Source organism: Andrena cerasifolii, chromosome 15 (assembly GCF_050908995.1).
Source record: "Andrena cerasifolii isolate SP2316 chromosome 15, iyAndCera1_principal, whole genome shotgun sequence".
NCBI lineage: Eukaryota > Metazoa > Arthropoda > Insecta > Hymenoptera > Andrenidae > Andrena > Andrena cerasifolii.
In genome coordinates, this window is record NC_135132.1 from 4969359 (window position 1) to 4996509 (window position 27151).

At 40.9% G+C, this 27151-nt stretch overlaps 1 protein-coding gene across 12 annotated transcripts in view; it reads left to right on the top strand.

Moving 5' to 3' along the window:
• The window catches only part of Heph (polypyrimidine tract-binding protein 1 heph), a 793543-nt gene that overhangs the window by 585908 nt on the left and 180484 nt on the right, over positions 1–27151 (top strand). For all 12 annotated transcript variants that reach the window (XM_076827760.1, XM_076827759.1, XM_076827762.1 and 9 more), the window contains one exon: positions 6410–6514. In XM_076827760.1, coding sequence (XP_076683875.1) covers positions 6410–6514 — 105 coding nt within the window. The remainder of the gene's footprint in view (positions 1–6409; positions 6515–27151) is intronic.

Here is a 27151-nt window from a genome sequence, read left to right on the forward strand (position 1 = left end):
TATTTTTCCACACCCTGTATATTAAAATTTATCGCCCCTAGAATCGACAGAGCTTCAGCGACGAAGAAGCAATTCTATTAACTCTTCCACTCCTGAAATTCTATAAAAAGTAATATTCTAATATTCGTCGCCTATCCCATCGTCTTCCAATTTTCCCGAAGAGACCAAGAGGACCTAGGTACATATTCCAGCAGAACTATACGAATCCCGTCGTCGTTGGGCCATCCATCTTGGAAAACGATAACCGCCGTGCCCCGTTCACTATTCGGCACAGCCCCCACCAGTCTCTTATCACGGGGGTTATACCAAGGCAATATTATTTCAGCGGGCCGCGTGCGTGTGTAGCCACGTCCGATACTTCGAATCTCCGACGCTCGATAGGCTTCTAAAAGATTTCGCGAGGCAGTAGCTTCACCGAGGGCTGCGGATCATCTGGCTGTAGTTGAACGTCAGTAGGATGAGGCGGCAGGATGATCCATCATCTTGTCTCGATTGTGCGACGACGAGTTTTCCATGGTATCGAACCACAGTATTTTGTAGCTCTCTGCTTGGATTCTCAGCTTCACTGGTTTTCACTCAGCCCCTGTTGCGCCACTCTCATTGATAATGGGAGGCTGTGGGGCTTTTCATGACAGACTTTTGCTGGATTTCATGACCGTTGATGGAGGCTAATTGTGCCGGTCATCATGCAGGTGGTGTTAGTCAGAAGTTGAATTTTGTAATGTTAGGTGATGTAACACAAAGTAAGTGATTAATTTCATTGTTTTCGATTCCTTATTTACACCACTTCCATAATTACCGGCACAATTAAGGTTTGGGTTAGGTTGTCAAAAGTTGGTGGAGCCAAATTCAAGTTCGGAGTGAGAAGAAAATTGGTTCCTATTGGGCTTTGATGTGTATTTTGGGATTGAGGCTGCGGTTGTGGAATGTAAGGGGTAGTTAGGTGATAGCACTGAAGCTTCTACTTTGGGTACTAAAATTTATGAACAACCCAGATCTAGTTTATAACTAACCCGGACCCAGCTTATAACTACCCGCACATACCTTATAACCTGGTTCAGATTTTGTCATTAAATGTGCAGTGCCAGTTACTTGTACTAGAGGTGTCCTTGCAAGGCTTGTTGAGGAAAAGGCAGGAACACAGTCGCGAGGAAGTGATGATTCAAAAATTCTGTTTCTGAACTACTATATTAACTCTTCCTTAATCTTGGTGCTACTGAAAGCTAGCTACTGCTATCCAGACTCTTTGCGCAGCCACCAGGCACTATTTATTATCAAAAAGTACCCCCATAGTGTTCCATAGTATTCTCTTTCAACGACTCAATGATCAGCAACAGGGGCGGATTAGGAGATTCCATGCCCCTAGGCTAACAAACCGCTAATGAGACAATAATTTTCTAGATGACACACAAGTGCATTGTTTTTGTAATTGTCCCAAGCCTCTGTATCTGACCTCTTTCAATTTATTTCGCTCAGAATTTGCCGCCCTAGGCTGCAGCCTACTTAGCCTACATACAAATTCGTCCCTGACCAGCAAGAAGAAACATCAACAGTCATAAACTTCAGGGCACACTAATCCCCAATGCGGCGTATCCGTTTAACTGGAATTTGGTGGTCAGGCGTCTTGCAGCTCTCGGTTGGCCCAGAACGTTTCTCGCTGCCCCAGTTACTTCTCCGCCGAGCAAATTGTCAAGCAAGCAAATTGTCAGGCGTGCCGCCTGTTTACCTTGCAATTAATGCGAGTCGCGCGAATCCCGGAGCAAATAACAGGAGAGAAGCAAAGCCCCTTCGGGCGCGCGGTGGCCCAGCTAGCTACACGGAAACTCATCGGATCGCCTTGCAGTTCGGACGTGAAATTGGTTTGTCAACCGAGTGAACCCTTCTCGTGTGTGATCCACGGGATTCCCGACATCTGGCCAGACGATCGTGAGACAATTCCGTGCGGGTCGACGAGCACGTAAAACGTCCCCTAAGATTGTGACGGGAAAAATGAGAGACAGCTCCTGCGAGAGGGACTATTCTTTCTGGATTTCGGATCCAGCGAACAGTGGCGCTCGAATTTGTTTTCTTGATCGACGACTGTTCCATGTAGCGCCATTGGGCGGAACAGATTTCAGATGAGTGATTTCTAGTTTCTCGATGAAATGAGGATTCCTGATTGCGGACAGTGATGGTATGTGATTCTTTTGGGTTTTGTTTGAGGAGTGGACGGTGCTGTGGGATTTATCATAATTTTTAAGTTTATAAGGGACATTGTTTATAATTTCATTCGCCATTTGTTGATTTACTTTAGGGTGCGTATTAGACATTCTTGGTTATTTGATATTTGATGAGGTTAAATGTGGAACTCGAGGTTTTCTAGGTTAAATGAGGACTTCTAGAAGGACTATTAGTAGTGCTCCTACAAGGACTTTTAGGAGGAGTATTAGTGGTGCTCCTAGCAGGATTATTACTAGTACTCTTACTGAAACTGCTGGGTTGACTATTAGTGGGACTCCTGTTGAAGATTATAAGAGGACTATTACTAGAGTCACGTGAGGCTCCTAGGGAGACTATTACTAGATCCCCAGCTGTGATTAGTGCTAGCACTGCTGTTAGGTCCCCTGCTAGGATCCCTACTGTGTTTGCTATTAGGTCTTCTGCGAGGAATCCTACTGTGTCTGATACTGGAGCAATCTACTATAGGGTCTACTAAAACCACTAAGATTTCTGCTGGAACTTGTACTAGTACTGCTACTGGAACAGCTATTACTACTAAATCTACTAGAGTATACAACCTCCTAAGAAGCCTCTTATTGGGTCCCCAGGAATCATGCTACAATTTTGGCTAAAATTTCTACCAAAACTGCTACTAGAACTCTTGGAATGATTTATGTTGAGAGGACTACAACTGTTATTGCTACAATTCCCCTAGGACTGCCTAAGTAATCCTATCAGACCTCTTACTGAATTTACTATTAGGAGATCATCTATTCTCTGGACTACTAACTAATTATAATTAACTAGGACACTCCCAAAATATACTTTTAAATGTGTAAGCCAGTCAACAGACCTAACCATCTCCACCTGTGATACCTAGATCTTAATATCAGTCCTACCTAATATTGAACACCTTACTCTAGATTTTAATTGTATCACACAAACTCTGATTACAAGCAATGCCCCACTGTGGCCGATAAACCCACATACTCAATTTTGCACTATTGGTATCCCGTTTGCGAGCCACTGAGACATGCTCCACCAACCAACGAGGAACACCTAGAGTCCCTGTATTTGCCGTTTCAGAGTCGAGGCAAGAGAATTGAAAGACGAGAGCGGTCGGGGAAGGAGCCCAGCAGGGAGAGAGTAAGAGGTCCATAATCCATACGTTCGCGGCGAGTAAATAGTACACGAGCTCTGGGGGTCTGGCGGCTGGCTTGACCGGATGTTAGTCAGGGGATGGAACCACCCCCGTATATCCTCAGAAATATATGAAATTCAGCCCCACCCCCATGCTCCCACGCTTCTCGTCTCCTATCTCTGGATGTCATTTGAGATTTTCGCGGAATTTTCTTTTCTTCGAGTACAGGGCACACTCTTCCTATAGAGCACGACGTAGTATCCCCTTCTGTCGTAATACGCGAGCACTTCGTAGAGCAGTTCTAAGAAGATCCTGAAGGGGATCTTGAAGACGGACACTAAGCAGACCGATTACTTTGAGAAGAATCCTCTAACTACGAAATGGAATTCTTCCTTTGACTACTGGGTACCCTTCAGTGTAGGTCAGCTGATGCAATTGGGTATTTTAAACCAAAAAACCTTCCACTCTACAAATTTTTAACAATTACTTTGCATAGTTTTATGCGGCATAAAAAGTCGTCCAATTTTCATCCCAACAATTCGTTTATACCATAGTTCTCTAGATATACAGGAAAATAGGGAAATACACACTAACCTTTAAGGGGTTACATACTTTTGACAGGTCGGAAAATAGGGTCATCCTTATGATTTTTGGATTCATATAAAGAAACGTCATATTTAAAAATCAAGATATAGGCTTTGTTCTGTATAAATTAAGCTGTATCCTCTTCAAAAAGGAATTTGATATCTGAAGGAGTGGTGCTATAGCAACCCCTTCTCCCAAGGTTTCTTCATAGTTGCAGCATTTGCGATACCGAAAGTATCTCAGGGATTAGTTGACCGATTTGAATAGAATTTTGCACGAATATTCTTAAGACCATAATCTACTACTTGTCGAGACGATTTTTGCGATTACTGTCTTATTTTCTTTTTTATTAACAAAAGAAGATGAAAACTTAGGTCGAAAATCACATGTTTGATTTTGGTAGCTACCATTTTTCTAAAAATAATTTTTTTTCAAAATCGGCGCCTGCAAGTACCAGATTATCGTCTTAAGAATGTTTTTTATATGAAAAAACATAAAAATGAGCCTACATTCTAAACAGTAGTCAGCAAAGAAAACTACCTGATACTTCCTGCAAGTTACTTTACAAAAAAAAATTAATTCTCGGATTATCGAAGTTCCCTCGTCAACAGGGCATTTTGCGAAATGTGCGCTACTGAAAGTATTAATAGAACATCTGCAAAAGAGGAACACAAAACTCAGCGGTCCGTCACCCAGCGCTCTGCAGCGAGGAATTTCGACTCGCCATAAATATCCCTCAAAGGGAACGCGTCATCCTCCCTTCCTCCTGCATCCACCGATCTTTTCTTACGTAAACCCAGAAGATCGGAACATGATCCTGCGGGACTCTTTGATCTGCCATTCTGTCTCTCCGGCGGATGACGTGGCCACTAGCCTTCCCCTTGCTCCTGGGGGGGGGGTTATGAATTATCCTTCCTGTATTTTCTTCGCTGAAAGGATGAGGCAACGGGGCGAAGGTTCGCGAGGCAGATTGAACGACGCGAACAGAAGGTTGGCGGGAGGGGCGGGTGGGTGGGGATAATATGCATCTACGGATAAGAGGTTTCTGTTAAATTGTGCCAGAGTTGCCTGGATAAATCGAGAGGAAGCTTCCTCGCTGAGCGGTACCTTTCCCTCGTTTCGCGTGCAGGCCTTGCTGCGAAACGGAGGGCGCAGCCGGGTTGGATTCGAAGTATGAATCGAATCGGTGGATCCCCTTCCCGTTTTTGCTGTTTATCGGTGCGGCCTTTGAGGGATGAGGTCCCGGGCACGCGGGGCTCTTAACCGTAGAGGCTGCGAATTAGACTTCGGTGAGGGGACTCGTGATCCCGTTATCGTCGCTCTCGTCGCTGTAGCCGCGGAGAATCGGGAATTAAATGTGTTTTCGGACTCGGGGGGAGGATTTTAATAATCCTCGCGACGCGTTGCCAGGATAAGGACTGTCTCCTGAGTTGGTTAACGTGTATTGCGGCCGGTGGTTTGTTTTTCCCCTTTTCTGTGCGGTGGGAATTCGCAGCAATTGCACGGGGATGGTGTAACGAGTACTGGAGGTTTCTTTGAATTAGCATCGCGAATATTCGACTTGGGAAATGGACGAGTACAGCATTGAGGAAGTAAGTGGACAATAAGTTTGTAGATATAGTGACTCCAAATTGGGCGAACTTATGAAACCTACCCCTGAAAATGACAAGAAATTAGTTCAACACGGTACGGATACCATAATTTTGTAATCTTTATTTTGCAATAAATTACCAACTAATGGAACGACTCTTACATTATACGGTTATTAAAAATACCAAGCCATAGCTCCATTTAGGCTTAAAAATAAAAACTATAAATAATATTAATTATACTACTCAGTATTAAATAATTCATTAAAAAACACTTTAAAATAATAACAAGAAATAAAATATAACAAATAGAAATAAAGCTACTGTTCTTTAACAAGTAAAATCTTCAATGAAAATTTACTTAGGTTCGGAACTTGGCCCGATTACAATTTCTCTTTGGCACGGAAAAAATTGGTAAATAAATAAACGCGCGTTAAAGCGAAAATAAAATTGAAATTCGAAAATTACCGGGCTTGACAAGTAGTATAAGTCAATAGCAAACACAACTGATGTACTATAATACATCGATATAATTATGTTTCTGGTTCTATGAGTTTGAAATTTATTTGAATATTTACAATGGATTTTGACGTACTTTAACTTTTCTATTATACTAAAATGAAGATTTATTTTACGTGCAACCGTTCACTGCAAACGAGGCTTAGTTTTATTTCATATGAATTTGTCCTTCTGTTCGGAAGACCAAGTGATGTAAGCTTGCGGGAGTGGTAGGGGTAGCCAACCAACGTGGGACGGCCACTCAGTGTCCTTGAGTGTCCACTTGTTTTTGTTCCGACTGTAGCAGCAGTAGTTCCCTTTAATCGTTAAGAGATTTCTCTTCAACGTTGACTGCTTTAACATTTTTTATTAAGTTTTCGTTGCTCTTTCGTTTCAGAGGGGTAGCGACGAGCTTCTGTCGCAGAGCGGAGCAGTTAGCAATGGTGCTGCAATGAGTCCACAACCACATCACGCGGCCGACAACAACAATGACGCCAAGAAGGTGAGTCACGTCATTGTTTTACCAGCAATAACTCAAAGATAACAAATTTAAAAATTTCATTTAGAGACAACTAAATACATAATTATGAGGGGTAGTCAAAACGAAGTAGAACTTAGTTTATTCTCCGGGAAATATGTTACTTTATAGCTCGATATACAGGGTGGTCCACGTAATTTGGACACCTCGAATAACTTGTAAAGTATGGGTTGTATGAAAATTTTTTTTTATACAAAACTTGCATGGTTTGGAAGGGCGCATTATGTACTGTATATACTTTTTATGGGCGGATGGGTTTCGGAGATTTTAAGGTCGACTTTTTTATTTTATACAGAGTGGTATATTCTGTATGCCAAAATACCGAAGAATTTTGAATCCTGAGTAAAAAAGAAATGACTTTTATTAGCCTTAAACTGAATAATTTCGCTTCGTTTCTTGGAAATTTACTTTACATAATATCAAGCTCGAGATTGAGTAGTAATGCCAATTTAGAGTTACCCATTAGATTTAGGGCTAATAGGGGTCAATACTTTTCTACTCAGAATTCCACATTCTTCGATATTTTGACTTAAAAAATATAGCACTTCATTTAAACTAACGAAGTTGACCTTGAAATCTCCGAAACTACTCCACCTATAAAAAAACAGCATGCACTACATAATGTGCCCCTCCAAACCACGCAACCCTTACATAAAAAAAAATTCCATACAGGACATACTTTAGAAGTTATTCAAGGTGTGCAAGTTATGTGGACTGCCCTGTATATATTTATATTGATAAATAAACTAGATGTTTCTCCACCAGTTCAGTTAGCAATTAAGGTTGCTTTGGAACCACCTGGTGACTCTACACCTCGCCTTTTACGAATATTACATATTCTTTATTTTTGTTATAAACATTCAATTTAAATGAATGATATTAAAACAACTGAACTTTGTTGCTTTCTCCTCGTATAAAAATATGAGAAATTAAAATATGCCGTGGGACCAACAATAATAAAACAGTCTGAACTACAATATCTACTCTGACAACAATTTTTATTCCAACCATTATCTCGTCTGTCTAAAATTGAACAGTTCAATGTTGCAATTGAAGTCTGTTGGAAATCACGCCATAATCCACTCCACTATTAATGCCGACTTCGATAGAGTCTGTTTCGTGTCCCCGTGCCTCGAGTCGTACTACTGTTCAGTGGAACTGCTCGTTTTCGACGCGCCAGATCCTCTGCAGCTCGAGTTTCGTCTCTTTCCCCCTCGCTTTCTTCTTTTTTTCTCGGTGATGGACAGTCGACAATGAGAATACGCGGCTGACAAGCCGACCCCTGTCTCCGAGGGAAATTTCGGTGTGTTTACGTGGCCTGAAGCGCGTCCATTGAAATTGGACCTATGTGATTTGCAGCTCGCAAAGAGCTCCGTCCTCTGACCTACTCGATCTTCTGCGATCGACGGCAAAATTCCCGTCAAAAGGGCGCGCGCTGCGCACTGTCAAAGTGAACTGGCCTCCCGAATAGCGATTCCGAATGCTTCTGTTCTTCGACGTCGCCTGGGAGATAATTAATATTCACCCCTTCTGGAATGATAGGGGCTCGGTTTTCTGAATTGCAATGTCGAGGGAATTAAAAGTTCCTTCTCATCGTAAAATTACGTTAGATTTTCAAGTGTTTACGTTGCGGTGAAGAATTCCTATTTTAACTTCTGATTAAGCTTCTAGGATAGATTAATTATAGCAGGATATTAGTAAATATTAAATATCGTTTAAAAATCAAGCTGTAAAGTTTATTTAATTGCGCAATAAGGGTTTGTGATTCTGAAACACTTGTGCAGGGTGTTAAAGAAGTGATGGTCACTACTTTCAGGGGTGCAAAATTAATGTTAGTTTTTTTTTATTTCACATATTCTTCTCGCTGAAAGGAAGACGAGTTTGAGAGGGACCATATGTCGCAATGCACCATTTTCCCAAAAACGTGAATAATAATTTCATTAAATACATGGATTACTAATTTGTCCGTGCCAAAGCTTTATCAATTTTTGTTTATGAAACGGTGCGTTTTTGCGATATATGGTTCCTCTTAGACTTTTGTTTTATCGAGCAAAATATGTTGATGTAAAGAAAAGAAATAACGTTAATTTTCTATGTTATAAACATTTTTGCGAAATTTTTTATTTACAAATATTCACCGATCCGAAGAAATCAGTGACCATCCCTTTTGTAACACCCTGTACATTAATATTTGCAAATAAAAAAAAAACAATTTTAAACAAGTTTCTGTTAAATTTTTATTTCAACGTGTAAGAATCTTCCATATAAAGTTGTCATGAATTTTTTTCCACTTTTCAAAATTTTTTATTGACATTCTACTCTATTCAGACCCAGGATTGCCAAGAAATATAAATTTCCTCGGGTAAATCAGGAAAAAAATATTTACATAATATTTTGTCAGTGCTTATAATTAAAATAAAATTCATTGTCGTCAACGAACTGACGTCAAAGTTACTAGGGACACAGCTTCCAACATCCAGAGTATTTATATACCTTTCCTTTTAGAATCGCCTGCATACAGATGTTCGTTCCTGGGGGTGGGGAAAAAAATGTGTTTTCCAGGGAACAAAAAGGCGTCGTCGTTTCGAATTCCCCGGCGTCCCAGGGAATATATTTATTATTGTCAGCGGCGCGTGACGTTGCCGTTCGCGTATGGAGGAACGATCGCGGAAAAAATGTCGGAAGTTTAGGCGCGCGATAGATGCAGCTGTGCGTTCGTAAGCCGCGGATGATGCACGTCTCCGACACCGGCTGCACGTGCACCGGGTGCATCAAAACTTGTAGCCCCGTAGCCAGCCTCGTTAATCATTTCCCTGGCCAGATGGAAAAAAGAACGGTAGCTCGTAAGTCGCGTGACACGAAAGGGTTTTTGATTCTCGCTGCCTCTGCCGCTCCCCTTTTCATACGAGGGTAAACATGTTCGATAAACATGGCCACGATCGACTTCGGGAATGTTTACCTTAATTTCAGATAAAATTCTACGGTATGCGTAGGTTTTATGTTAGTGCAGTTTGCAACTTGATCATCAAAATAAAAAAAATAAATAAATAAAAAACACCACGTTATATTAAAATAAAAAATAAAAAACACCACGTTATATTAAAATAAAAATTTTAAAAAACACCACGTTATATTTAAATAAAAAATAAAAAAAACACCACGTTATATTAAAATAAAAAATAAAAAACCACGTTATATTAAAATAAAAATTAAAAAAAAACACGTTATATTAAAATAAAAAATAAAAAACACCACGTTATATTAAAATAAAAAATAAAAAACACCACGTTATATTAAAATAAATAAAATTAAATTAGTGATGGTAAAATTATAAAATTAGTGATGGTAAAATTTAATTTCAAAGTTTCACAGAATGTATTTCCAGTGGCACAATAAGGTAGGTGCCACCATTGCATCGAAATTAACACTCCTATATAAACAGTAAGTTTACTGTCTTCTTATAGTCGATACAGGATCAGTTGACTGTTCAGGGCCAGTAGGAGGGGCTTCGTCCCCCACCACACCAACTGGCTACGCCCCTCTTATGCTCTCCAACCTCCTTACTGCAATCCAAACACAAATTACAGTATAAAATCGAATCAACTGCAGTAACACTTTCGATCCCCCGGAGTCTAAAAAATTTCACACTGAATCCTGCATGCTGAGTATTGAATATACTTGTAAATTACAATCGCAATTTGCTTCTTCTTAATAACACTTTTTTTACCGAAGAATCTCCTCTCATTCAATGTCCACAAATTCTCCACGGAGTGTTACATAATGTTGCGGGCGCAGGTCGTCGCGGATCGTTAATGCACGCGGCACGTACGAGGAAGAAGGGACAGACAACGAGGGATTCGGTAACAAAGCCGCCTCTGTTGCGTTCTCAGCTCTTTTACTTTGAAAACGTACACGTCCCACTTTTCGATGGCCTGGCGTGCGCGCGCGACGAAAAAAGCGCGAAATCGTTAGCGGCCCCGCTTGAAATTTGAGCAGAACACGCTCCCGTCGCACTACGGCGGGCAGACTTGCGAAAAACCAGACGCTTTGCCTTGGCTCTGTCACAGAAACTGTAAAAATTTTCGCCCCGTGGAGTACTTTTTCTGGCGTTCGTATTGTCTCTGCTTCGACGTGCCCGCACTTTTATAATCGTCGCTTCGTGGCAGGGTTTTGAATCTTTTTATGCTTTTACGAGAGGAGGGGAATGCTCATGCTTTGGTTATGGCGAAAGAAAATTTCGTAATGGTAGGTTAACAATATTCATATGAATTAACGTGCACATAGATATCGTCATCAGGTTGCATTATTTCCAATTACATAAAGAGTAGATGCGGGAACACAGTGAAATGGTCTTCAGACAATCTCGTTATTGGTTAAAATGTGTATAAATGATATTTCGGTTGGGCGAATTTTCGTTTGGACGAATTTTCGGTTGAACGAATTTTCGGTTAGGCGAATTTTCGGTTGGACGAATTTTCGGTTGGACGAATTTTCGGTTAGGCGAATTTTCGGTTTGACGCATTTTCGGTTGAGTAACGTTCGAATCATAACAAATTTCTGTTACATTAACAGTAGTCACTTAAACAATCTTGGATAATTAAAAGTTTCCTGAATTTATCAATTTTATTCGTTAATGTAATAGGACCACAATTGCTTCAATATCACTTAACTTTAATCATTTAACTTTAAAATGATTTTAAGGAACAAGAAGCACACATATTAGTAACAACTTCCTTACATCTCTGCAATGTTAGAAGTGTCAAAAGAGATGAGAATGCAAGTGGGTCGAAAAGTACGGTTGACGGAGTGAGAATTCGGTCATAATCGAAATTTCATAATAGAAATGCATTTTCGTGCTTCCTGTTTGTTTCTTCTCTCACTTCACCTCTGCACATGCAGTCACTCGCGAAGAAAGTGTTTCTCCAGGCACCTTTTCAGGTGGTAGCTGTAGAAAAAGATCAGCGAAGCGGAAGAAGCCTATCGAGAATCGAGGAACTCCAACGAAATGCTGGGAAACCCTGAAAAATAGGATTTAGTAAACTCGATGGGAATGGGGGAAATGGAATAAGTGGGAAGTTTCTGATCCTCGCGGAAGAAATGGCTCGAACCAACGAGATTATTTTCAGGCTCGTTGAGAAATTTAGGTGCCTCTTTGAGGAGCGCCGTCTTAGCTTCAGGAACGAAGATTCGTTTACGAAGAGATTGTCTTATAAGGAACCAATTGACCGTCACCGATTATTAAGAAATTTGGCATATGGGTAAAGTGTTAGAAGATACTTGACATTTTTTCTTGTCAACCGATATTCATGTGCACGGGATGAAAACTACCCTTAAACTTAGAGATGGAAAATCTCTTAGGAAATCTGTGACCATTTTCTGTCCCCATTAATTTATGAGAAATTTAACTAACGAGGGAATTTTGGCGACTCGAAAATTCAAAAAAATCTGAAACTTTGCAAGAAATGTAGCCACAAGTGATGCTAATAACGTAACTATTTTTTGATTCCGCAATGAAACGGTTCTAAGGGTGAAAACCCCCCCTTAAGTAAATTGTGATTTTTCATATTTACGTTATTAGTATCACTTGAGCAACATTTCCGCAAAGTTTCAGATTTTTCTGAATTTCCGAGTTGCCGAACTTCCCTTGTAAGTACCTTTTTGCAGCCCCGAGTTTGAGGGTAGTTTTCACTCCCTGCATTAATAGCAGGCAATAAACAAAATTTAATTAAAATCCGTGACGTCAATTGCTGGTGTCCCCTGATAGTCGCATCCCTCGTTACGACTACTACTTGAAAAAATAAATTCTCCACCCATGAAGAGTCGTGATTGAGTTCTCCATTATCTACAACGCCCAGCCGAGTAAAAATTCTGTCCTCATTTTCAAAGTGAAATCCTCCCACGCCTAGCCACCTTTCACCGCGACAGACTCTCCCAGCTAGACCCTTCAAAGTCTCTCGAAGCCACGATACCCTGGAACGTAATCAGAAGGACCCTGAAGAACACAGGCGCTGAGAAAAAGGAAACACCAAGCAGGAGGATAAAAGGACTGAGGAGAGCGAAGAAAAATCCTACCAGTCACCTTTCCTAGCCGTGAAAGTTTAAAAGAGGAGTCGAAGGGGCAGGGTGTCCTGCTGGAGGCAGCCGTAAAGGAGTGCTCCAGCTGGCAGGAGCGACCATTCGCCGCGTTTTCCAGGTTGAATAAAGCTTCGCGCGGGTGGGCTGGGGGGTAAGAAGCAGCAGTGCCATCGTATTTCCGTTGGCCATGCCTTCAGGGGCCCTTCCTCTCGATAGCAGTTGGCCTGGACTAGCTTCAAGGTTTGTTCTACTCCTTTGAAAATCTTCGAGGATCGATCACCCCTCTTCTGAACGCAATCCTACAAATCGACATCGACTTCGGTCCCCTGCCTGCCTTTGGCTACCCAGGAGCGGCAGGAACATGTCAGAATGAGGGACTGATTGATACTGGGGTGACTGCTAGCAAATGGGTTCTGTGCCTGAGCTTGGTGGTCGAGTCTGGTGGCCAAGCTGTTGCTGGTTGGACTGGAATGTTATTTCGAGTCATCGTCTTGTTTCGCTAGGTCGAGGAAGAAGCTCTGTGTCAAGTCCACTTGAAATACTTTGCATATCTGCGCAAAGTAATGTTGGTAGGTGGGTATGGTCTTTGGTGAGCTTGGTCGAGGGATTAGCGGGATTGCACGTGAAGTGTGTAATAATTAATACAGTGGCAGTTAAAGTATAAACGTAGGTCATATTCTTTGTGCTCTATATAACTCTAAACAGCATCAGCTGGCTGGACACTCTCTTTGAACGCAGAAAAGACTGTATCTCCTCTCTCTGGGAACTCTTTTGTGGGCTGACTGAAAGATACACTGCCGCCACGTACTGGACATCCTTAAGTACTCGCACACGTGAAAACGTGCACACTGGCAGTCGCTTTTTCAGCCACTTTAACGCTTACTGACGTCACTTGAAACCTTTCTTCCAAACAATTTAGTGGTGCTTGGTTTTAGGGACAGTCACCTCTGCGGTAATATATCTCACGATGGAATAAGCTAATTTCGTAAAAATATATTATCGTCAGAATTAATTAAGGTATCCTGACGGACAGACGTGCCCCAACTCTTGTTTCTGCTCCTCCTAGCAGGATCAAAAGTCTTCTTCTGACAAATCCTTCAGTGAATCGATCAGTGAAATTTTTTACAACATTTCCAATTCCTCTGTTAGCGAATGGTTTGTCTTTGTAGTTGAGGAATTAAAGTACCAGAAAACATACACCTACACAATTTCAGAAAAATTAGATTTTAAATTTAGTATTAATTTTTTTTTCATTCATTGCGACCTGCAACTCAGTTTCAGCGAATTACGAATCTGACTCCCCTGTGCAGCAAATTCTTTAATTCACTTCTGTTACTGTTAGATTGGCATGCCTGAAGCAGACTTCTTCTAGCTCAGGCTGAGGAGAGACACCAAAGTATGTGGAGGTTAAATATTGTATCGAGGCGTGAATTCAAGCGCGCTAGGAATTCGTTAGGCACGAAAGTGGAGCTTCCTAAGGACAATGTTCACCCATCCGCGTCGAGTCGGGTCTCATATTTATCCGTGGCGCAATAATTCGCGAGAGGGATCTACGCCTCAGTCCCGAAAGCGGATCGAGTTACGGGGGCTTAATATTTCTGGCCAGCCCGAGGCGCGCTCCCTTTTAATCAGGACTTTTAATTCAATCCGTGGCCTCCCTTTTACTTTAAACTGATTAACGATCACGCTTTAAAACAGGAATTAAAACCTGTGCGTTGTAAATCGATTAGGGGCGCGCCATTGAAGTTCGCCAACTTTACTGGGGACTCGGTGCACGCGATGAATTCCTCATAACGGAAAGAATTCGGTAAAGGATCCATTACCACCTACCTGATTTAACCAGTGCCACATATTTGTTAAAGCAGTGACTATCAACATTTACAATTTTATTTATTTTATACGTAGTACTGATTATTGGTTCGTCAAGCTATTATTTTCATGGGATAGGTATCCTTATCAGGGAATTTGTTTCTCTGCTTCGTTGCATCTTTTTTAGTTTTTTTTTTCAGGAAAAGGATGTGATCTCCCCTGCAAAGATAAGGGGCCATTCCGCTTTGCGCACCGATGAATTAAGCGTTTTTGGGGAATTTATTGTGAAGAAATGAAATATAGTAATGGTATAAAACTTTTTCTATTCATTAAGCTGGATTTGTACAGTAAGTAAAAAATATAAAAATAATAAAATTACTGTTTTCAATATGCTTTCAAAAACGGTCTGGGTGACATGCTTGAAAAGTGATTCCAGCTGTCAGACTTATCTGAAATAAAAAATCCAAACGGATTCTTCGTCAGTATGACTGCCCCTATAGTCCGAACTATAATTAATGATTTATCTACAAAATTAACAAAATGACGAACAAAAATGCAAAAAAATGTTTCCCGGATTTTTTGCCCTCAAAAGCATTTTAACAACATTAAATTTATTACTTTTATATTTTTTAGTTACTGTAGTAATGTAGTTTAATAACTAGAAAAATGTTTTATACCATTACTATATTATAATTGACCATAATTTAACCTAGAATCTACAAAAATGAACATGAACTTCATGCTAGATGTGTCTTTCTGAATCTGTCTCTAAAGTCACCTAGGAAAAGCGAAGGAAATCTTTAAAAAAAATTGTAACTTTTACAAAATTCAATATTAGAAGCTGAGCATCTACAGAGTTGTTGTTCAGATATAATATTTTGAGAAAAAAAAATATTACGCAAGTCATCTTTGGAAAAAAGATATTTATGCCGCATATAGAAGTTATAGAGCGTTAAAATCAGCTTGTGGGTAGCTCACACCCAGAGTGTCAACGACGAGGGTTAAAAGAAATTAAAATCCAATTTATTCGTTTTCCCCACAAGAATCCTGCATTCACTACCCCTCGTAATCATTGACACCAGTCGTTTCCCCCACTCCAACAACAGCCCGAACAACCAAAGTAACAGTTCTGAAAAGTTTCGCCAAAGATTGTCAGTGGAGGGGGTGGCGAGTTCTTAGAAAGCTGAAGAATCAGCCCTAATATCGTGAGTGCTGTTCAGCACTTTCGCTTTATCAGGTGGACAGCGGGTCCCTTTGTCCCAGTTTCTTTTTGACGTGCCATTTTCCGCTTCGTTCCGTCCCATTATCCACGAATGGCGGCGGTGTTGCGCCACTTATCCGCGCGGGGGCGCGCTCGCGCCACCCGCTGAAGAATGGCGCACCTTGCGCGTGAACGAAAGCGAGGGTGAACGTTAGCGGCTCGCTAAAGGTGCCGAAGGCGAAGTCAATTATCGGACATTATTTTCCTTTCCATTCCTCCCCTTTACGATCCTCCTTTCTCAAAATCCACCCGCTACCAATGCAGTCGATTGAGAATCGTTTCTGCTTTCAAAACCAATTTTCTCGGGAACGAAGTCTCGTGTAAAAAAATGTTATCCCACATTTTCAGTAAATCTATGTCAGCAGCAACGAATTCACTGAATATTAAAATCCTTTGATTAGCATATTTAAGTATTTAATATTGCGGCCCGCGTGGAGTATTAGGTTTCCACTTAGGGCCCACTACTGGCCAAAGGTTAAACTTTTGGGTGGAAAGGGTTCCACAAGAATCTGTTGAAGCTAATTTTCTAAAACTTAGCATAGCTCAGCTGAGCTTCCAGGTGAATTCCCGGCTTAACATGGGAGAGTCAGCTTTGGGGGAGTTGGTTTGGCGCCTGCCCAGTAAGGCAGAGGACCCGCAAAGATCTTGGGTTCGAGTCCCATTGCCCGAGGTTCTTTTTTCGCCTACACTTTCGTATTTCGGTTAGAGAATGGGTTCAACTGTAGATCCCTGTGTAATACACTGGAGTCAGAAATTTGAAATATCCTTTCAGATAAGGGATGTCAAAGACTTTTCGTGTTGGATCGAAGGAATAATTATGTTCGACGCGGCGTAAGTGGATTAGAGGAGGGTTGGTTCATAGTTCCTGAGGCCGATTTAAATTGATCAGGGCCCATGAATGGGTGGGCTCCATCTAGGGTTTCTGATTTGAAAAGATTAGATGGTTATCTGCCTTTTCAGGGAGGCCATGGTTCACCCATTTTCCCGATTAAGGCCGATGGAACTAAGCCCGTGGCGCAGCCAAGAAGCGCGATGAAGGAGCCTGCTTCTTTCTATCAGGAAAGAACAGCGTCATTTCCGGTTTCCATTCAGCAACCTAATTTCGAAATTGCTTGGAAAAAAATCCTTATCTTTGTGAATATATATCATAGGAAGCTTGACTTGACATTTTTTAATGCTTTGAGTTTTGAGGGAGTGAATTTCTTTTCAGGCAAAGATTTTGTTGGCTTTTGTACGATATTGGTAGGTAGGTGTTATCTAACATATGAGATTCCAAAATGTGTATTCGTATTTGGACCAAACATGACGACCATGGAAATTTGAATTTACAACAGTTCCTCAACCTTTAGAGGGCCGGGATTTTTTCACTGAAATTCTAAATTTTATTTACTTAAAATTTATGCATATATACCATCAAAATGGCCGCCGAAGTATCCAAATTCTTAGATGGCCCTCTAAAGGTTAAGGGGTTGGACCACCTTTTTTCGATATTTTAATTTTTACCTGACTTATGCGTAAATGAAGTCCATTTCCACACACGAAAGTGAGCCTTTGGCTTCAAAGTGTAGCTATTTTGTTGTTTTTCGAACAATCGAAATAATTGACGGTCGGACGATAGAAAATACATTTAAGAACATCTGTGCAAAATTGTATAAAAATCCATAGAGTTTTACTCAAATTACACCGTACACCGTTTCGGCAAACGTGGTTTCGAGAAAAACGCATTTAAAGTTTTCGGAATGTTTTGATATTTGAAGAAAAAATTGTATATATTATTCAGAGATGTCTCTATCTCCTTTGAAAAATTTTCTCGATAAAAGTGTTTTTGTCACTTAAAAATAAATTCTCAAAGATGCGATATTTTTTTACCTGGCTAAGGTGGTCCAACCCCTTAAATGAACTTAAAATATCTGTGGAATATATTTTCATAGTTTTAAAAGTGGAGTGACACTAACACTGTATTTTCCCCACACAGAATTCATTTAATTAATTATACAACAGAAATTAGTAAAAAATGGACCCCATTCCAATCCCAGTTTTCATCGTCGAATTAGGAAAAAAAGTGAAAATTATTGAGGAGTGCATTCTTGTGTATTGGGCAAGCCTGTCATGCCCATGGAGTATTACCCTCGTGCAATTGTTCTGCCCAGTCCGGTGATGTCGAGGAATTTTCATATTAGAAAACGCGCCAGGGGGAGGGCGAGTGAGGGACCAATCACCTATGGAGACTTCTGAAATCTGACCGGAAACTTCTGCTTGGCATGTCTGACATATTTCATGCCGGAATGTTTCTCCACGAACGCACTGGAACGCAGGGCACGATTTTCGAATGCCAGCTGTCTCGCGTCCGCGGATAATCTCGATTTCTCGATTTTAGGTTCCGACGGTCTCTTTTCGCGTGCCTTGCCCCAATGGAATTCCTCCTACGTCCCTTGCAAAACCCTCTTAATTAATTATCGATAGGTGTCTTAATCGAGGGCACTAATTTCAATTTTATATTTCGCTCGAACTTGCGGGATGTCCAACTACAGGGTGCTTCAAAATTATTATTAAGAAATTAACTGGTAAAGAAAATGGTCCAGTTTTGTGCCACTTGGCTAAACTCTCGTTTAGTTCAAGGTGTGTATAATTGTGTACTAAACTGAAAGGAGACAGTGCTGCAAATTTTGTGTAAATAAATTACCATTGGCACGTAGAACATTTACCCATAATTTTTTTTTAAATTTTGGCAGTTACAGGGTTTTATACTAGGACTCTTCAATTCGCAATAGCATGTCTGATAAATTAAAAGCTGAAATTGATTTTAAAAAATTCATCGCTCATCGACCAGGACTCCCCCTGGAGCAGGAAATCATTGAGGCAACAACGATTCTTGGACCAGACATTCAGCGCTCCCCTCCGCTCTCGTTCGCGCAGGCCCACGTATCGTTAAGCACGTCCACTCTTCCGGTGTTCCCCTTTTTATTTTTCTCTCGGTGCCTTCAATATGGGAGCTTGCTAGCCCGCCCACGTAATCGCGGAGCGGGGAAAGGGTTGAAATCTCGTCTCGGAGCTGCTGGCTGCGCACAAAAGAATCAAAGCGCAAAAAGGGTAATGGCGGTGGGCCACTGGCGGCCAGTAATATTCCGGATGGACTCTGCTTTCGGTTCGAGTGCCCTCGCAAAGCTGCCGTTTAGATAAATTGCTTCCACCTGCGCCTGTCTTTTCGAATCCTGCCGGCAGGACACGCTGCTCGTCCTTTCGTTACCCGCCCGTTGTTCCGTGAATCGTCGGGCCTCTGCTTTCCCTCTTTTTCCCATTCTCCATGGTGTTTCTGATTATTGGCTCCGGCGCTCAGTGGGAATTGGTGGCTCGTTCACGGCGCCCAGGACTGGATGTTAAATCTCCGCGAATGTGTTTCGCTCGCAGAGTTTAACGTGTCGCTGGCGGGATACAGAGTTAAAGCTCTTTTCTGTGGGAAGAGGATTGCTGATGGACGGTGGGTGGAGATGATGTTGGGGGACTTTGGATCTTTGGGATCAGGAAATTAGGCTTTTTATGAATTTATGGACCAAGCAGAAAGTGAGCTAAAACTAAGGCATTAGAGGGTAGTTAGTGTTACGTCCGAAACCGAGATGGTGATTGGTGATTGATTCCGGAACGTAAAGAGGGAGATGATCTTGCCCCGTCGCCTCCGGCGAAACCGTAATCCCTCGGGCCGGTGGTCACGCTTTTTGGAGTACTGTGCGGGGCAGGTGGGTTGGCATTAATGATCGAGGAGGAAAAGAAGAAGATGTGCAGCGTGTTTCGTCTTGGGGCCGTCAGCCAGACTCATCAATAGGGCTATAGCTGACGGCCCCTGCCCTAGGCACATGGGGACTAAGAGGAAATAAACTTGGAACTTGTATATATACGAACGAGAGTGGATGATAAGACTTGCGAGAAAAGTAGACCTCTAGCGGCGCCGGCGGAGACTAACCGGCGTGACCCGTGTGGTGGGGCCGGGACGTCACAGTTAGTTTGAAAAAGTAGCAGATTAGGAAAATTAAAAATATGGGAATAGAGACCAAGCAGAAACTGAGACATTAGAAGGTAGTTAGTTTGAAAAAGTAGCAAATTAGGAAAATTGGAAATAGGGAATTTGAGGATTTAGAACATTAGGAAACTGGGAAATGTGGGTATTAGAGGAGTAAAAATAGGTGAATTAGGAAACTCGGAACTTGGAAAATTAAGAAATTAAGAAAATGAGAAATTGACAAATTGAGAAGTAAAGAAATAAAGAAATTGTGAAAATGAGAAATTGAGAAATTGATGAATTGGAAAAGTAAGAGAATTGGACAACTAGGTGTTCAGAATTAAGGATTAAGTGATACGGAGAATTAGGAGACCAAGAAATTGAAAAATTTGAGAATTAAAAAATTGAAAATTTTCGAGACCAAAAAATAAAGAAGTTAGGGGATCAAAACATTAGAGAATTGACAAATCATTTGTAGCTCTCCAAATATTTATTTCATAATTATAATTATTTAATTTGTCATAAGTGGACACAACTTGTTATCAGCTAGAAATTAATATTTTTTTGTGAATCAGTAACTATACTCTAGCGTGTAATTGACAAGCTGAAGGATGTTTAATTATTTCCAACGTTACGACGTTTCCTTTTACCCCAATTAATTACTTTCATTTGTTTACGTATTAAATTACAGAGCTTCATTATTTTCCTCGCAGCACGAAGCATCTCTCCATATGCGAAGTAACAAATTAAAAATATTCACATCTCAGTGCGTGTATCTCGATAATATTCCTGTGTGAAACTGTTTCAATCTTCCTTAAACATTTCAATTTTTGGTAATTTTTTTTTTAATTTTTGTAATCTCATATATTTTTAGATTTCATAATTAAGCAGTTCAAAATTCGTTATTTCACCAGTTTTTCTGCTACTATGTTGAAACAATGACATGTATGTCGTGTAATTGGATATTCTTCCGAAAAGTAACATGGGAGTAATTACGGTAGAAAATTTGTGGTGAATTTAATGATACAAAAGAAATATATTTCACTGAAAATTTTTCGCTGCATGCACATAGGCTTCAGATTTAAATAGCGCGCGTTGGAAGACCAGGAATCCTAACAAGAAACAGGGCCCCTAAATTGTAAAGTGGTAAAGGGCTGTTTCATTTGTTTTGATTTCAACAATTTTTATGTATTAGTTCGTTTAGAATTACTCAATTGCGAATTACCTTAACTTTAATAACAGTGCAATATATTGAAAACTAATGCAATCTAATATAGAGTGGAACCTCGATAACTCGAATCTCAAGGGAAGGGAAAAATCATCGAATTATAGAGGTGTCGACTTATCGAGTTTTCGAGTTGTAGAGGTGTTTACAGCGGAGACAATGGGAAATGAAGAAAATTCTCGACTTATAGAGGTTTTCGAGTTGTCGAGGTTTGACTGTATTAGATTTAATATACAATCTGATATATTAGATCCAATACATTAAATTACATTAGCAATATATTAGTAATATATTTGTTTTTTTGTCTTCTTGTTATTATTCTTAATGTCTACTGGTGCTATAAAGAATTATTTTTATAATATGCAATCTAATATATTATTTAATATATCTAGTTAGTAATATATTATTATATAATATATTATTACCTAATATATCTATGATCTAATATATTATTATCTAATATATCTATTATATAATATTTTATTATCTAATATATCTATTATCTAATATATTAGATCGCATATTATAATAATAATTCTTTACAGCACCAGTAGACATTAAAAATCATCCCCAAAAAATAAAAATCCATAAATACATAAAATAAACCAATGTTCCGTAGAGGTTAGGACGCAGTAAAGTGCGGTAAATAACCCTTCTGTTGCATGCGTAAATGTTTTTACTAGTTTTCGTTTTTAATTATAAGTCTTTCGCCACAAAACGGCTCACGCAAGGTAACCTCTCCCGCACGGAGGCTCTGTATTTTTCGCAATGGCCGGCTAGCCGAAAAACGACGATCGCGTGCACGCCGGCGTCGTGCCTCCGAGCTTAGTCGCTGCGTAGCGCCACCAGAGGCGCTGTGATCGAGTGTACGAATAACCTGTACAACCAAGAAAGAGAAAAACAGTAGAATAAGAAATTATATAATATATGTAAAACTAGAAGCACAGTGCGATATAAAATAGATATTTCTAATATGTAATAAAATAATCTTCCGAATCCCAGAAGCTGTCAGCAAATTAACAATCCGCGACCATAAAAATCAAATAAACCCAACTGATTAATTCTCCAATCAACCAAAGGTAATTCTGCCCGTTAATATACCACGATTTAACCAAAAGGATTTCCATTGAACTGTGCTTTATCCACGGTGCGCGTCAAATAAAACTGCAGGGTGCATTCGTCCAAACCCACCCGTCGCGCGCGTGCGCGAACTGGAGCGGGGCAGTTGAAATATTTCCCTCCTAATTTCGCTGCGTTGTCTGCATACGAGAGCAGACAGTGAGGCATCTATTTCCGCTAATTTCACTCCCTTATGCGCATAGAAAAGTGTTCGCCTCCCGCGCGCGTTGGCCCTCACTCGCGCTTCTGAATCCCGCGGATTAAACGAGATTCCTTGCCGCGATAGTAACTGATTTTTTCACCCCCCTCCCGCCCTGTTTGCCCAACACGAGAAGGATTACAATCGAAGCGCCGTTTACTGGGGGCTGTTCCCGGGATTGGATGCGAGTAAAGTGAATTGAAACTCGCGTCTTGGTAATTAACAGGATGTTGAGCGCTGTAGGGATGTTCGGAGCAGAATCTTGCATCGCCTTGCCACCTGCAAATGTTTAATTCAGAATTGTTTCGACCGAGCCGGCCAGAGTTCTGCGTGTAATAAATAGGATTAATTAAAGAGTTAATTTGCTGGAGCGTGTCTGCCAGATGTCATCGCGAAGATTCGAGGGAGCTCGGCTGGATCTTTCGTAAGATCCTTCAAGCTCTCGAGGGACACAGCTTATTACCATTTATTACAATTTTTCAGTGTAACGATCGTTATTAATTTTAATTGACGCAGATACTGTTGGAACCTTCCAATTCCTTTTGTTAACGTCCGTAATATAGGTTCCGTAATATTGCAATTTCTAAATATAGAATTTTGTTGGCTGTTACGTCCGAAACCGAGATGGTGATTGGTGATTGATTCCGGAACGTAAAGAGGGAGATGATCTTGCCCCGTCGCCTCCGGCGTGACCGTAATCCCTCGGGCCGGTCACGCTTTTTTGGAGTACTGTGCGGGGCAGGTGGATTGGCATTAATGATCGAGGAGGAAAAGAAGATGCGCCGGGTTTGGTCTTGGGACCGTCAGCCAGACTCATCAGTAGGGACATGGGGACTAAGAGGAAATAAACTTGAAGCTTTTATATATACGAGAGTGGACGATAGGACTTGCGAGAAGAGTAGACCTCTAGCGGCGCCGGCGGAGACTAACCGGCGTGACCCATGCGGTGCGGCTGGGACGTCACATGACAATACTTACGCTATCTGTTTAAATAATTAACAGTCAATGTTAGCAGTTTTTAATTTTTATTGACAAGTAAACGAATTCGTCTAGAATTATAAATGAAATAGTGTACTGCAGTCAACAATACCAAGTGCATGAAATTTCATCGAACCGGGGTTCACACGCACGGACTCATCTGCTCCCTAGAGCGCCTACGCTCAAAATTCCCTAGAAAGGAGAATGGTAGAAATTGGTCAATTTTGGACCTGGCCGGCAGCGAAACTTTTTTACTTACCCCTTCGTTGCATACTGTTGCAAATATGACCTCCACAAACGGTATAACATTTAGTTAAATGTTTTTTTCGATATCTTCTGTAATTTACGAGTTACCAGCGCATAAGTAGAAGGGTAGATAAATGGGGAAAGATAAATCTCCACGACGCAACTCGAATCTCCACGCTGGTGTACTCGATCATTACGACATTACATAATAAAACATTAACTCAAACGGTGTTTCTTAACATTATAAATTTTTTTCCAGCAAATATTGTCTGTTGTTGGGAATATTTTTAGGCTTATTTTTTATAACATTCCCATGCAGAAACATATCTTGTAAAAAAAAAACTTTCGCTGCCAGCCAGGTCCAAAATTGAAAAATTTCTGCCATTTTCCTTTAATATTACAAAAAAAAAACTACCAATGAATTACTTCTCTAATTTACATAGTACCAATGACTACCTTTTTTTTTTTTTAAATTGATAATCCATATCACATTTCGTCTATTGGTCGAAGAAATTTCTTTGCAGAGACAATCCCTCCGAATATTTTCCTTCGATCGCGTAAAGAAACGAAGGATATCGCAACGCCCGCGTCAATATTCTGGTTTTAATTTTCAAAATGGCACTCCACCCACCCGGACACTCTTATTCCCAGTGACGAGAGCGTATCCGATCGGAATATTTCATCCGCGGTTGCTCTCAAATAAAAACAACGGGAATAATGCTCACTTCGGCGTCGTTCCTTGCTTCTCCAGGAACACACACTTTCCATTCCGCTCGTGTTTATTTCAATCATCGGGATATAATTTTTCCATCTATTTTCAATCGTCGATTCCCACGCAGCGCGCCACCCCGCGGAGCGTCGGCCCGCATTTCCCCCGCCAAATTCTTGATTACCCGAGGGAATACCCCCTTCGACGAGTCCACTATGGAACGTTGGCCGCGCGCTGCCGGGGCAGACGATGATAAATCAAACGGATGCGAGATTAGGGTAACAGGGTCTGCTACAAAGTAGCGCGGGACAGGTAACATGATTCCCATTGAGATTCGGAGTTGCTGGCAACGCGCCAGGCCAGCTTCCAATCCCCTCCACTTTCTCTCCTCGTCCCTCTTGGGGCCATTTTCTCCTGTAATCTGACCATAACTTACCCACTTTTTCTCCTCTTCCCTTTGCACGTTTCGTTATGTTTGTTGCGGTCCCGTGGATCTTGTTTTGACGTTGTCGATAATGAAACTACAGGGTGGTTCAAATCGTGGTGAGCCACCTTCGGGTGTTCTGTTTGATTGGCGCTGTAGGAGAGTATTGACACAACTCAGAGCAGAGGGCGCCACTGACGCACGTAGCAAACTAGAATGTTGTTATAATATTAGAAGTTGTGTTTATTTATATTATTTCCGTTGTTTGCTGGCTGTTGATTTTAAAATTAAAATCACAACGAAAGGTGAAAATTAGGGACATTTAACTGTTGTCCAACTTAAAGATTTATTACAGAAATGTGGATTATGATGGATCAGTTTGAAATTGTTTCGGTGGTAACTTTGCATGATTTGTTTCAATTTCAGAGAGACAAAGAATTTTTCAACCAAAGCATCTTCTTCCTTGCTTATTATTGGTGAATATATTTATATAGTTTTATCATATTCTTGCATTCTATTTATTTATTTAAAACACTGATGACAAGTGGCACGTGTACTGGTGGCGCCGCGGGTGGCGAAAAGTTGCAATCAGCTTCCCCATTTGGTGATGTATGTACTTGTTTGATGAGTATTGTAGGGATTAATATTTTTCTGTGTTGCGCAATTGAATTTCGCGCTCTTCGAGTAGTGATTGGGCGGCGCGCCGATCGGTGAGCGAACTGAGAACTACGAGCGAACGGGGAGAGGGGCAATGGAAGTGTGAGAAGAGTAGCCAAGCGTGTGGAAGGAAGTCCTTGGACAGTAACAGTTATTTCAATCATATCTCTGGTTTAGTTTAACAAAAATGGTGTCTGTACTTATTCCAAATAATTCTCCCCGGGAATACGAGGATTATTTTGACGTGAATTAGTCAACTTGTGATAATTAAGTTATAAATGCTGTTCCGATTATCTCCTGTTTGCGTGGTTATAATTTAACTGCGTGCAAATTGTCTTTATTAAACCCGTATTGGACAACTTTCTGATGTATTATAGATCAATAATAAGTATTCTTAAAGCGAGGGTATAGTCTAAACGAAATTACTAGCGCGCTGAAGGCCATACCCACCATTGCCTTTTATTACCCCCACCATTTTACCACTTCCCACTTCGCGGAAATTTTTAAAGGCGCAAAATTTTAACACGCTTTGTTTGACAAACAAGTTACGCCGCAAGAAGTTGTTCCAAACAATCAGCTTATCCTGTTCCAACTAGTAGAATCCAGTCTCTGAATTTTACCAAAACTCTTTATTGTCCCAACTCTCGAAATAAAATTCACACAACCCAAAATTCACCTTTCATTCATTTCTCCCGAAATTTCCAAAAAATCGTCCTCCGTGCAATTAAAAACATACAAATAATAACCTCCACTTCTATGTCACCACGAGAGACAGCAGTACTTTTCAAAATATCACCCACAGCCTCATTGTCGATGAAAAGCACAGAATTGTGTATAGCCTGTGTCCGTTTCATCCTCGGTGGGAAATGCTCGCGCTGCACTGAAGCCAGTAATTAAGATTTAAACGTCCAGTGCTCGGGGCGCGAAAAAGCACCGCTGGAAACCGAAACCGGGGCCGCGGAGGGGGGGGGTGGGAGAAAAAAAACGGCCTCCGACGGAACCGCGACGATAAAAAGATATTGGGGGTCGTAAAGACGCGAAACTGTGGCCGGGCGTGCTTGTAAAAAGATTGGACGCGGGGCATAAAGCGCGGAACTTCCTAATGGAGATCTCGCGGTGGTGTAAAAATAAGGGGAACGGTTTCGCGTTGGAAAGCCAGCCGTTGCTGGAATAAATAAGCCTTGTAATAGTAAAAACTTCGCCACCCCTTTTGTGTAACATTCTGCGTCCAGTTAACGATCGACGTGTTCTGATTTAATAAATATCATTAAAGACGCATGTTAATAAATACCTCGTGAGGTGTTGCGGAATAGGGCATGTATGCATGTGGGCGCCATCTTGAATTCGTCAGTCTACCTTGTGAAGATAAAATGGACGATATTGTGTGATGGGGCGAAGTGGATCCCACGGAGCAATTTGGAAGTTGATATTTGTGGGGGAAGTTTATGGAAATGGAAGTGAGTATTAGGCATTTTTTAGTTCGTTTGTGTTTTGTTCTTGGCTTACAGTTAGTGCGAAATGGAGACGAATTTGGGAAGAATACTTACAAGGGATCACCGCGAATACTTACTCACCGATTGGAACGCAACATTGTGGGTTTGTAGAGGGACTAAAGACAAGAACGACGGTATAGTTCGTTCGTGCCCAATCGCCCTTTAAGGGTGTGAAAACTAACCTCAAAGTCAAATAGGCACTCACTTTTTTGCGTATAACTCCTAAAGTACATGTGACAGAAAAAAATGTTTCAAACGAAAGATTGATTATATAATAAGCGTTGCAATTTTGCGTGAACAAAATTTTGAAAAAAGTTTTTGTTTGGCAAAAAAAAATTTACCTGACGAAAATGAACTTTTTTTAAAAAAAATTTTAACGCAAATTTTGAGCGCTCATTGCATAATTAAACTT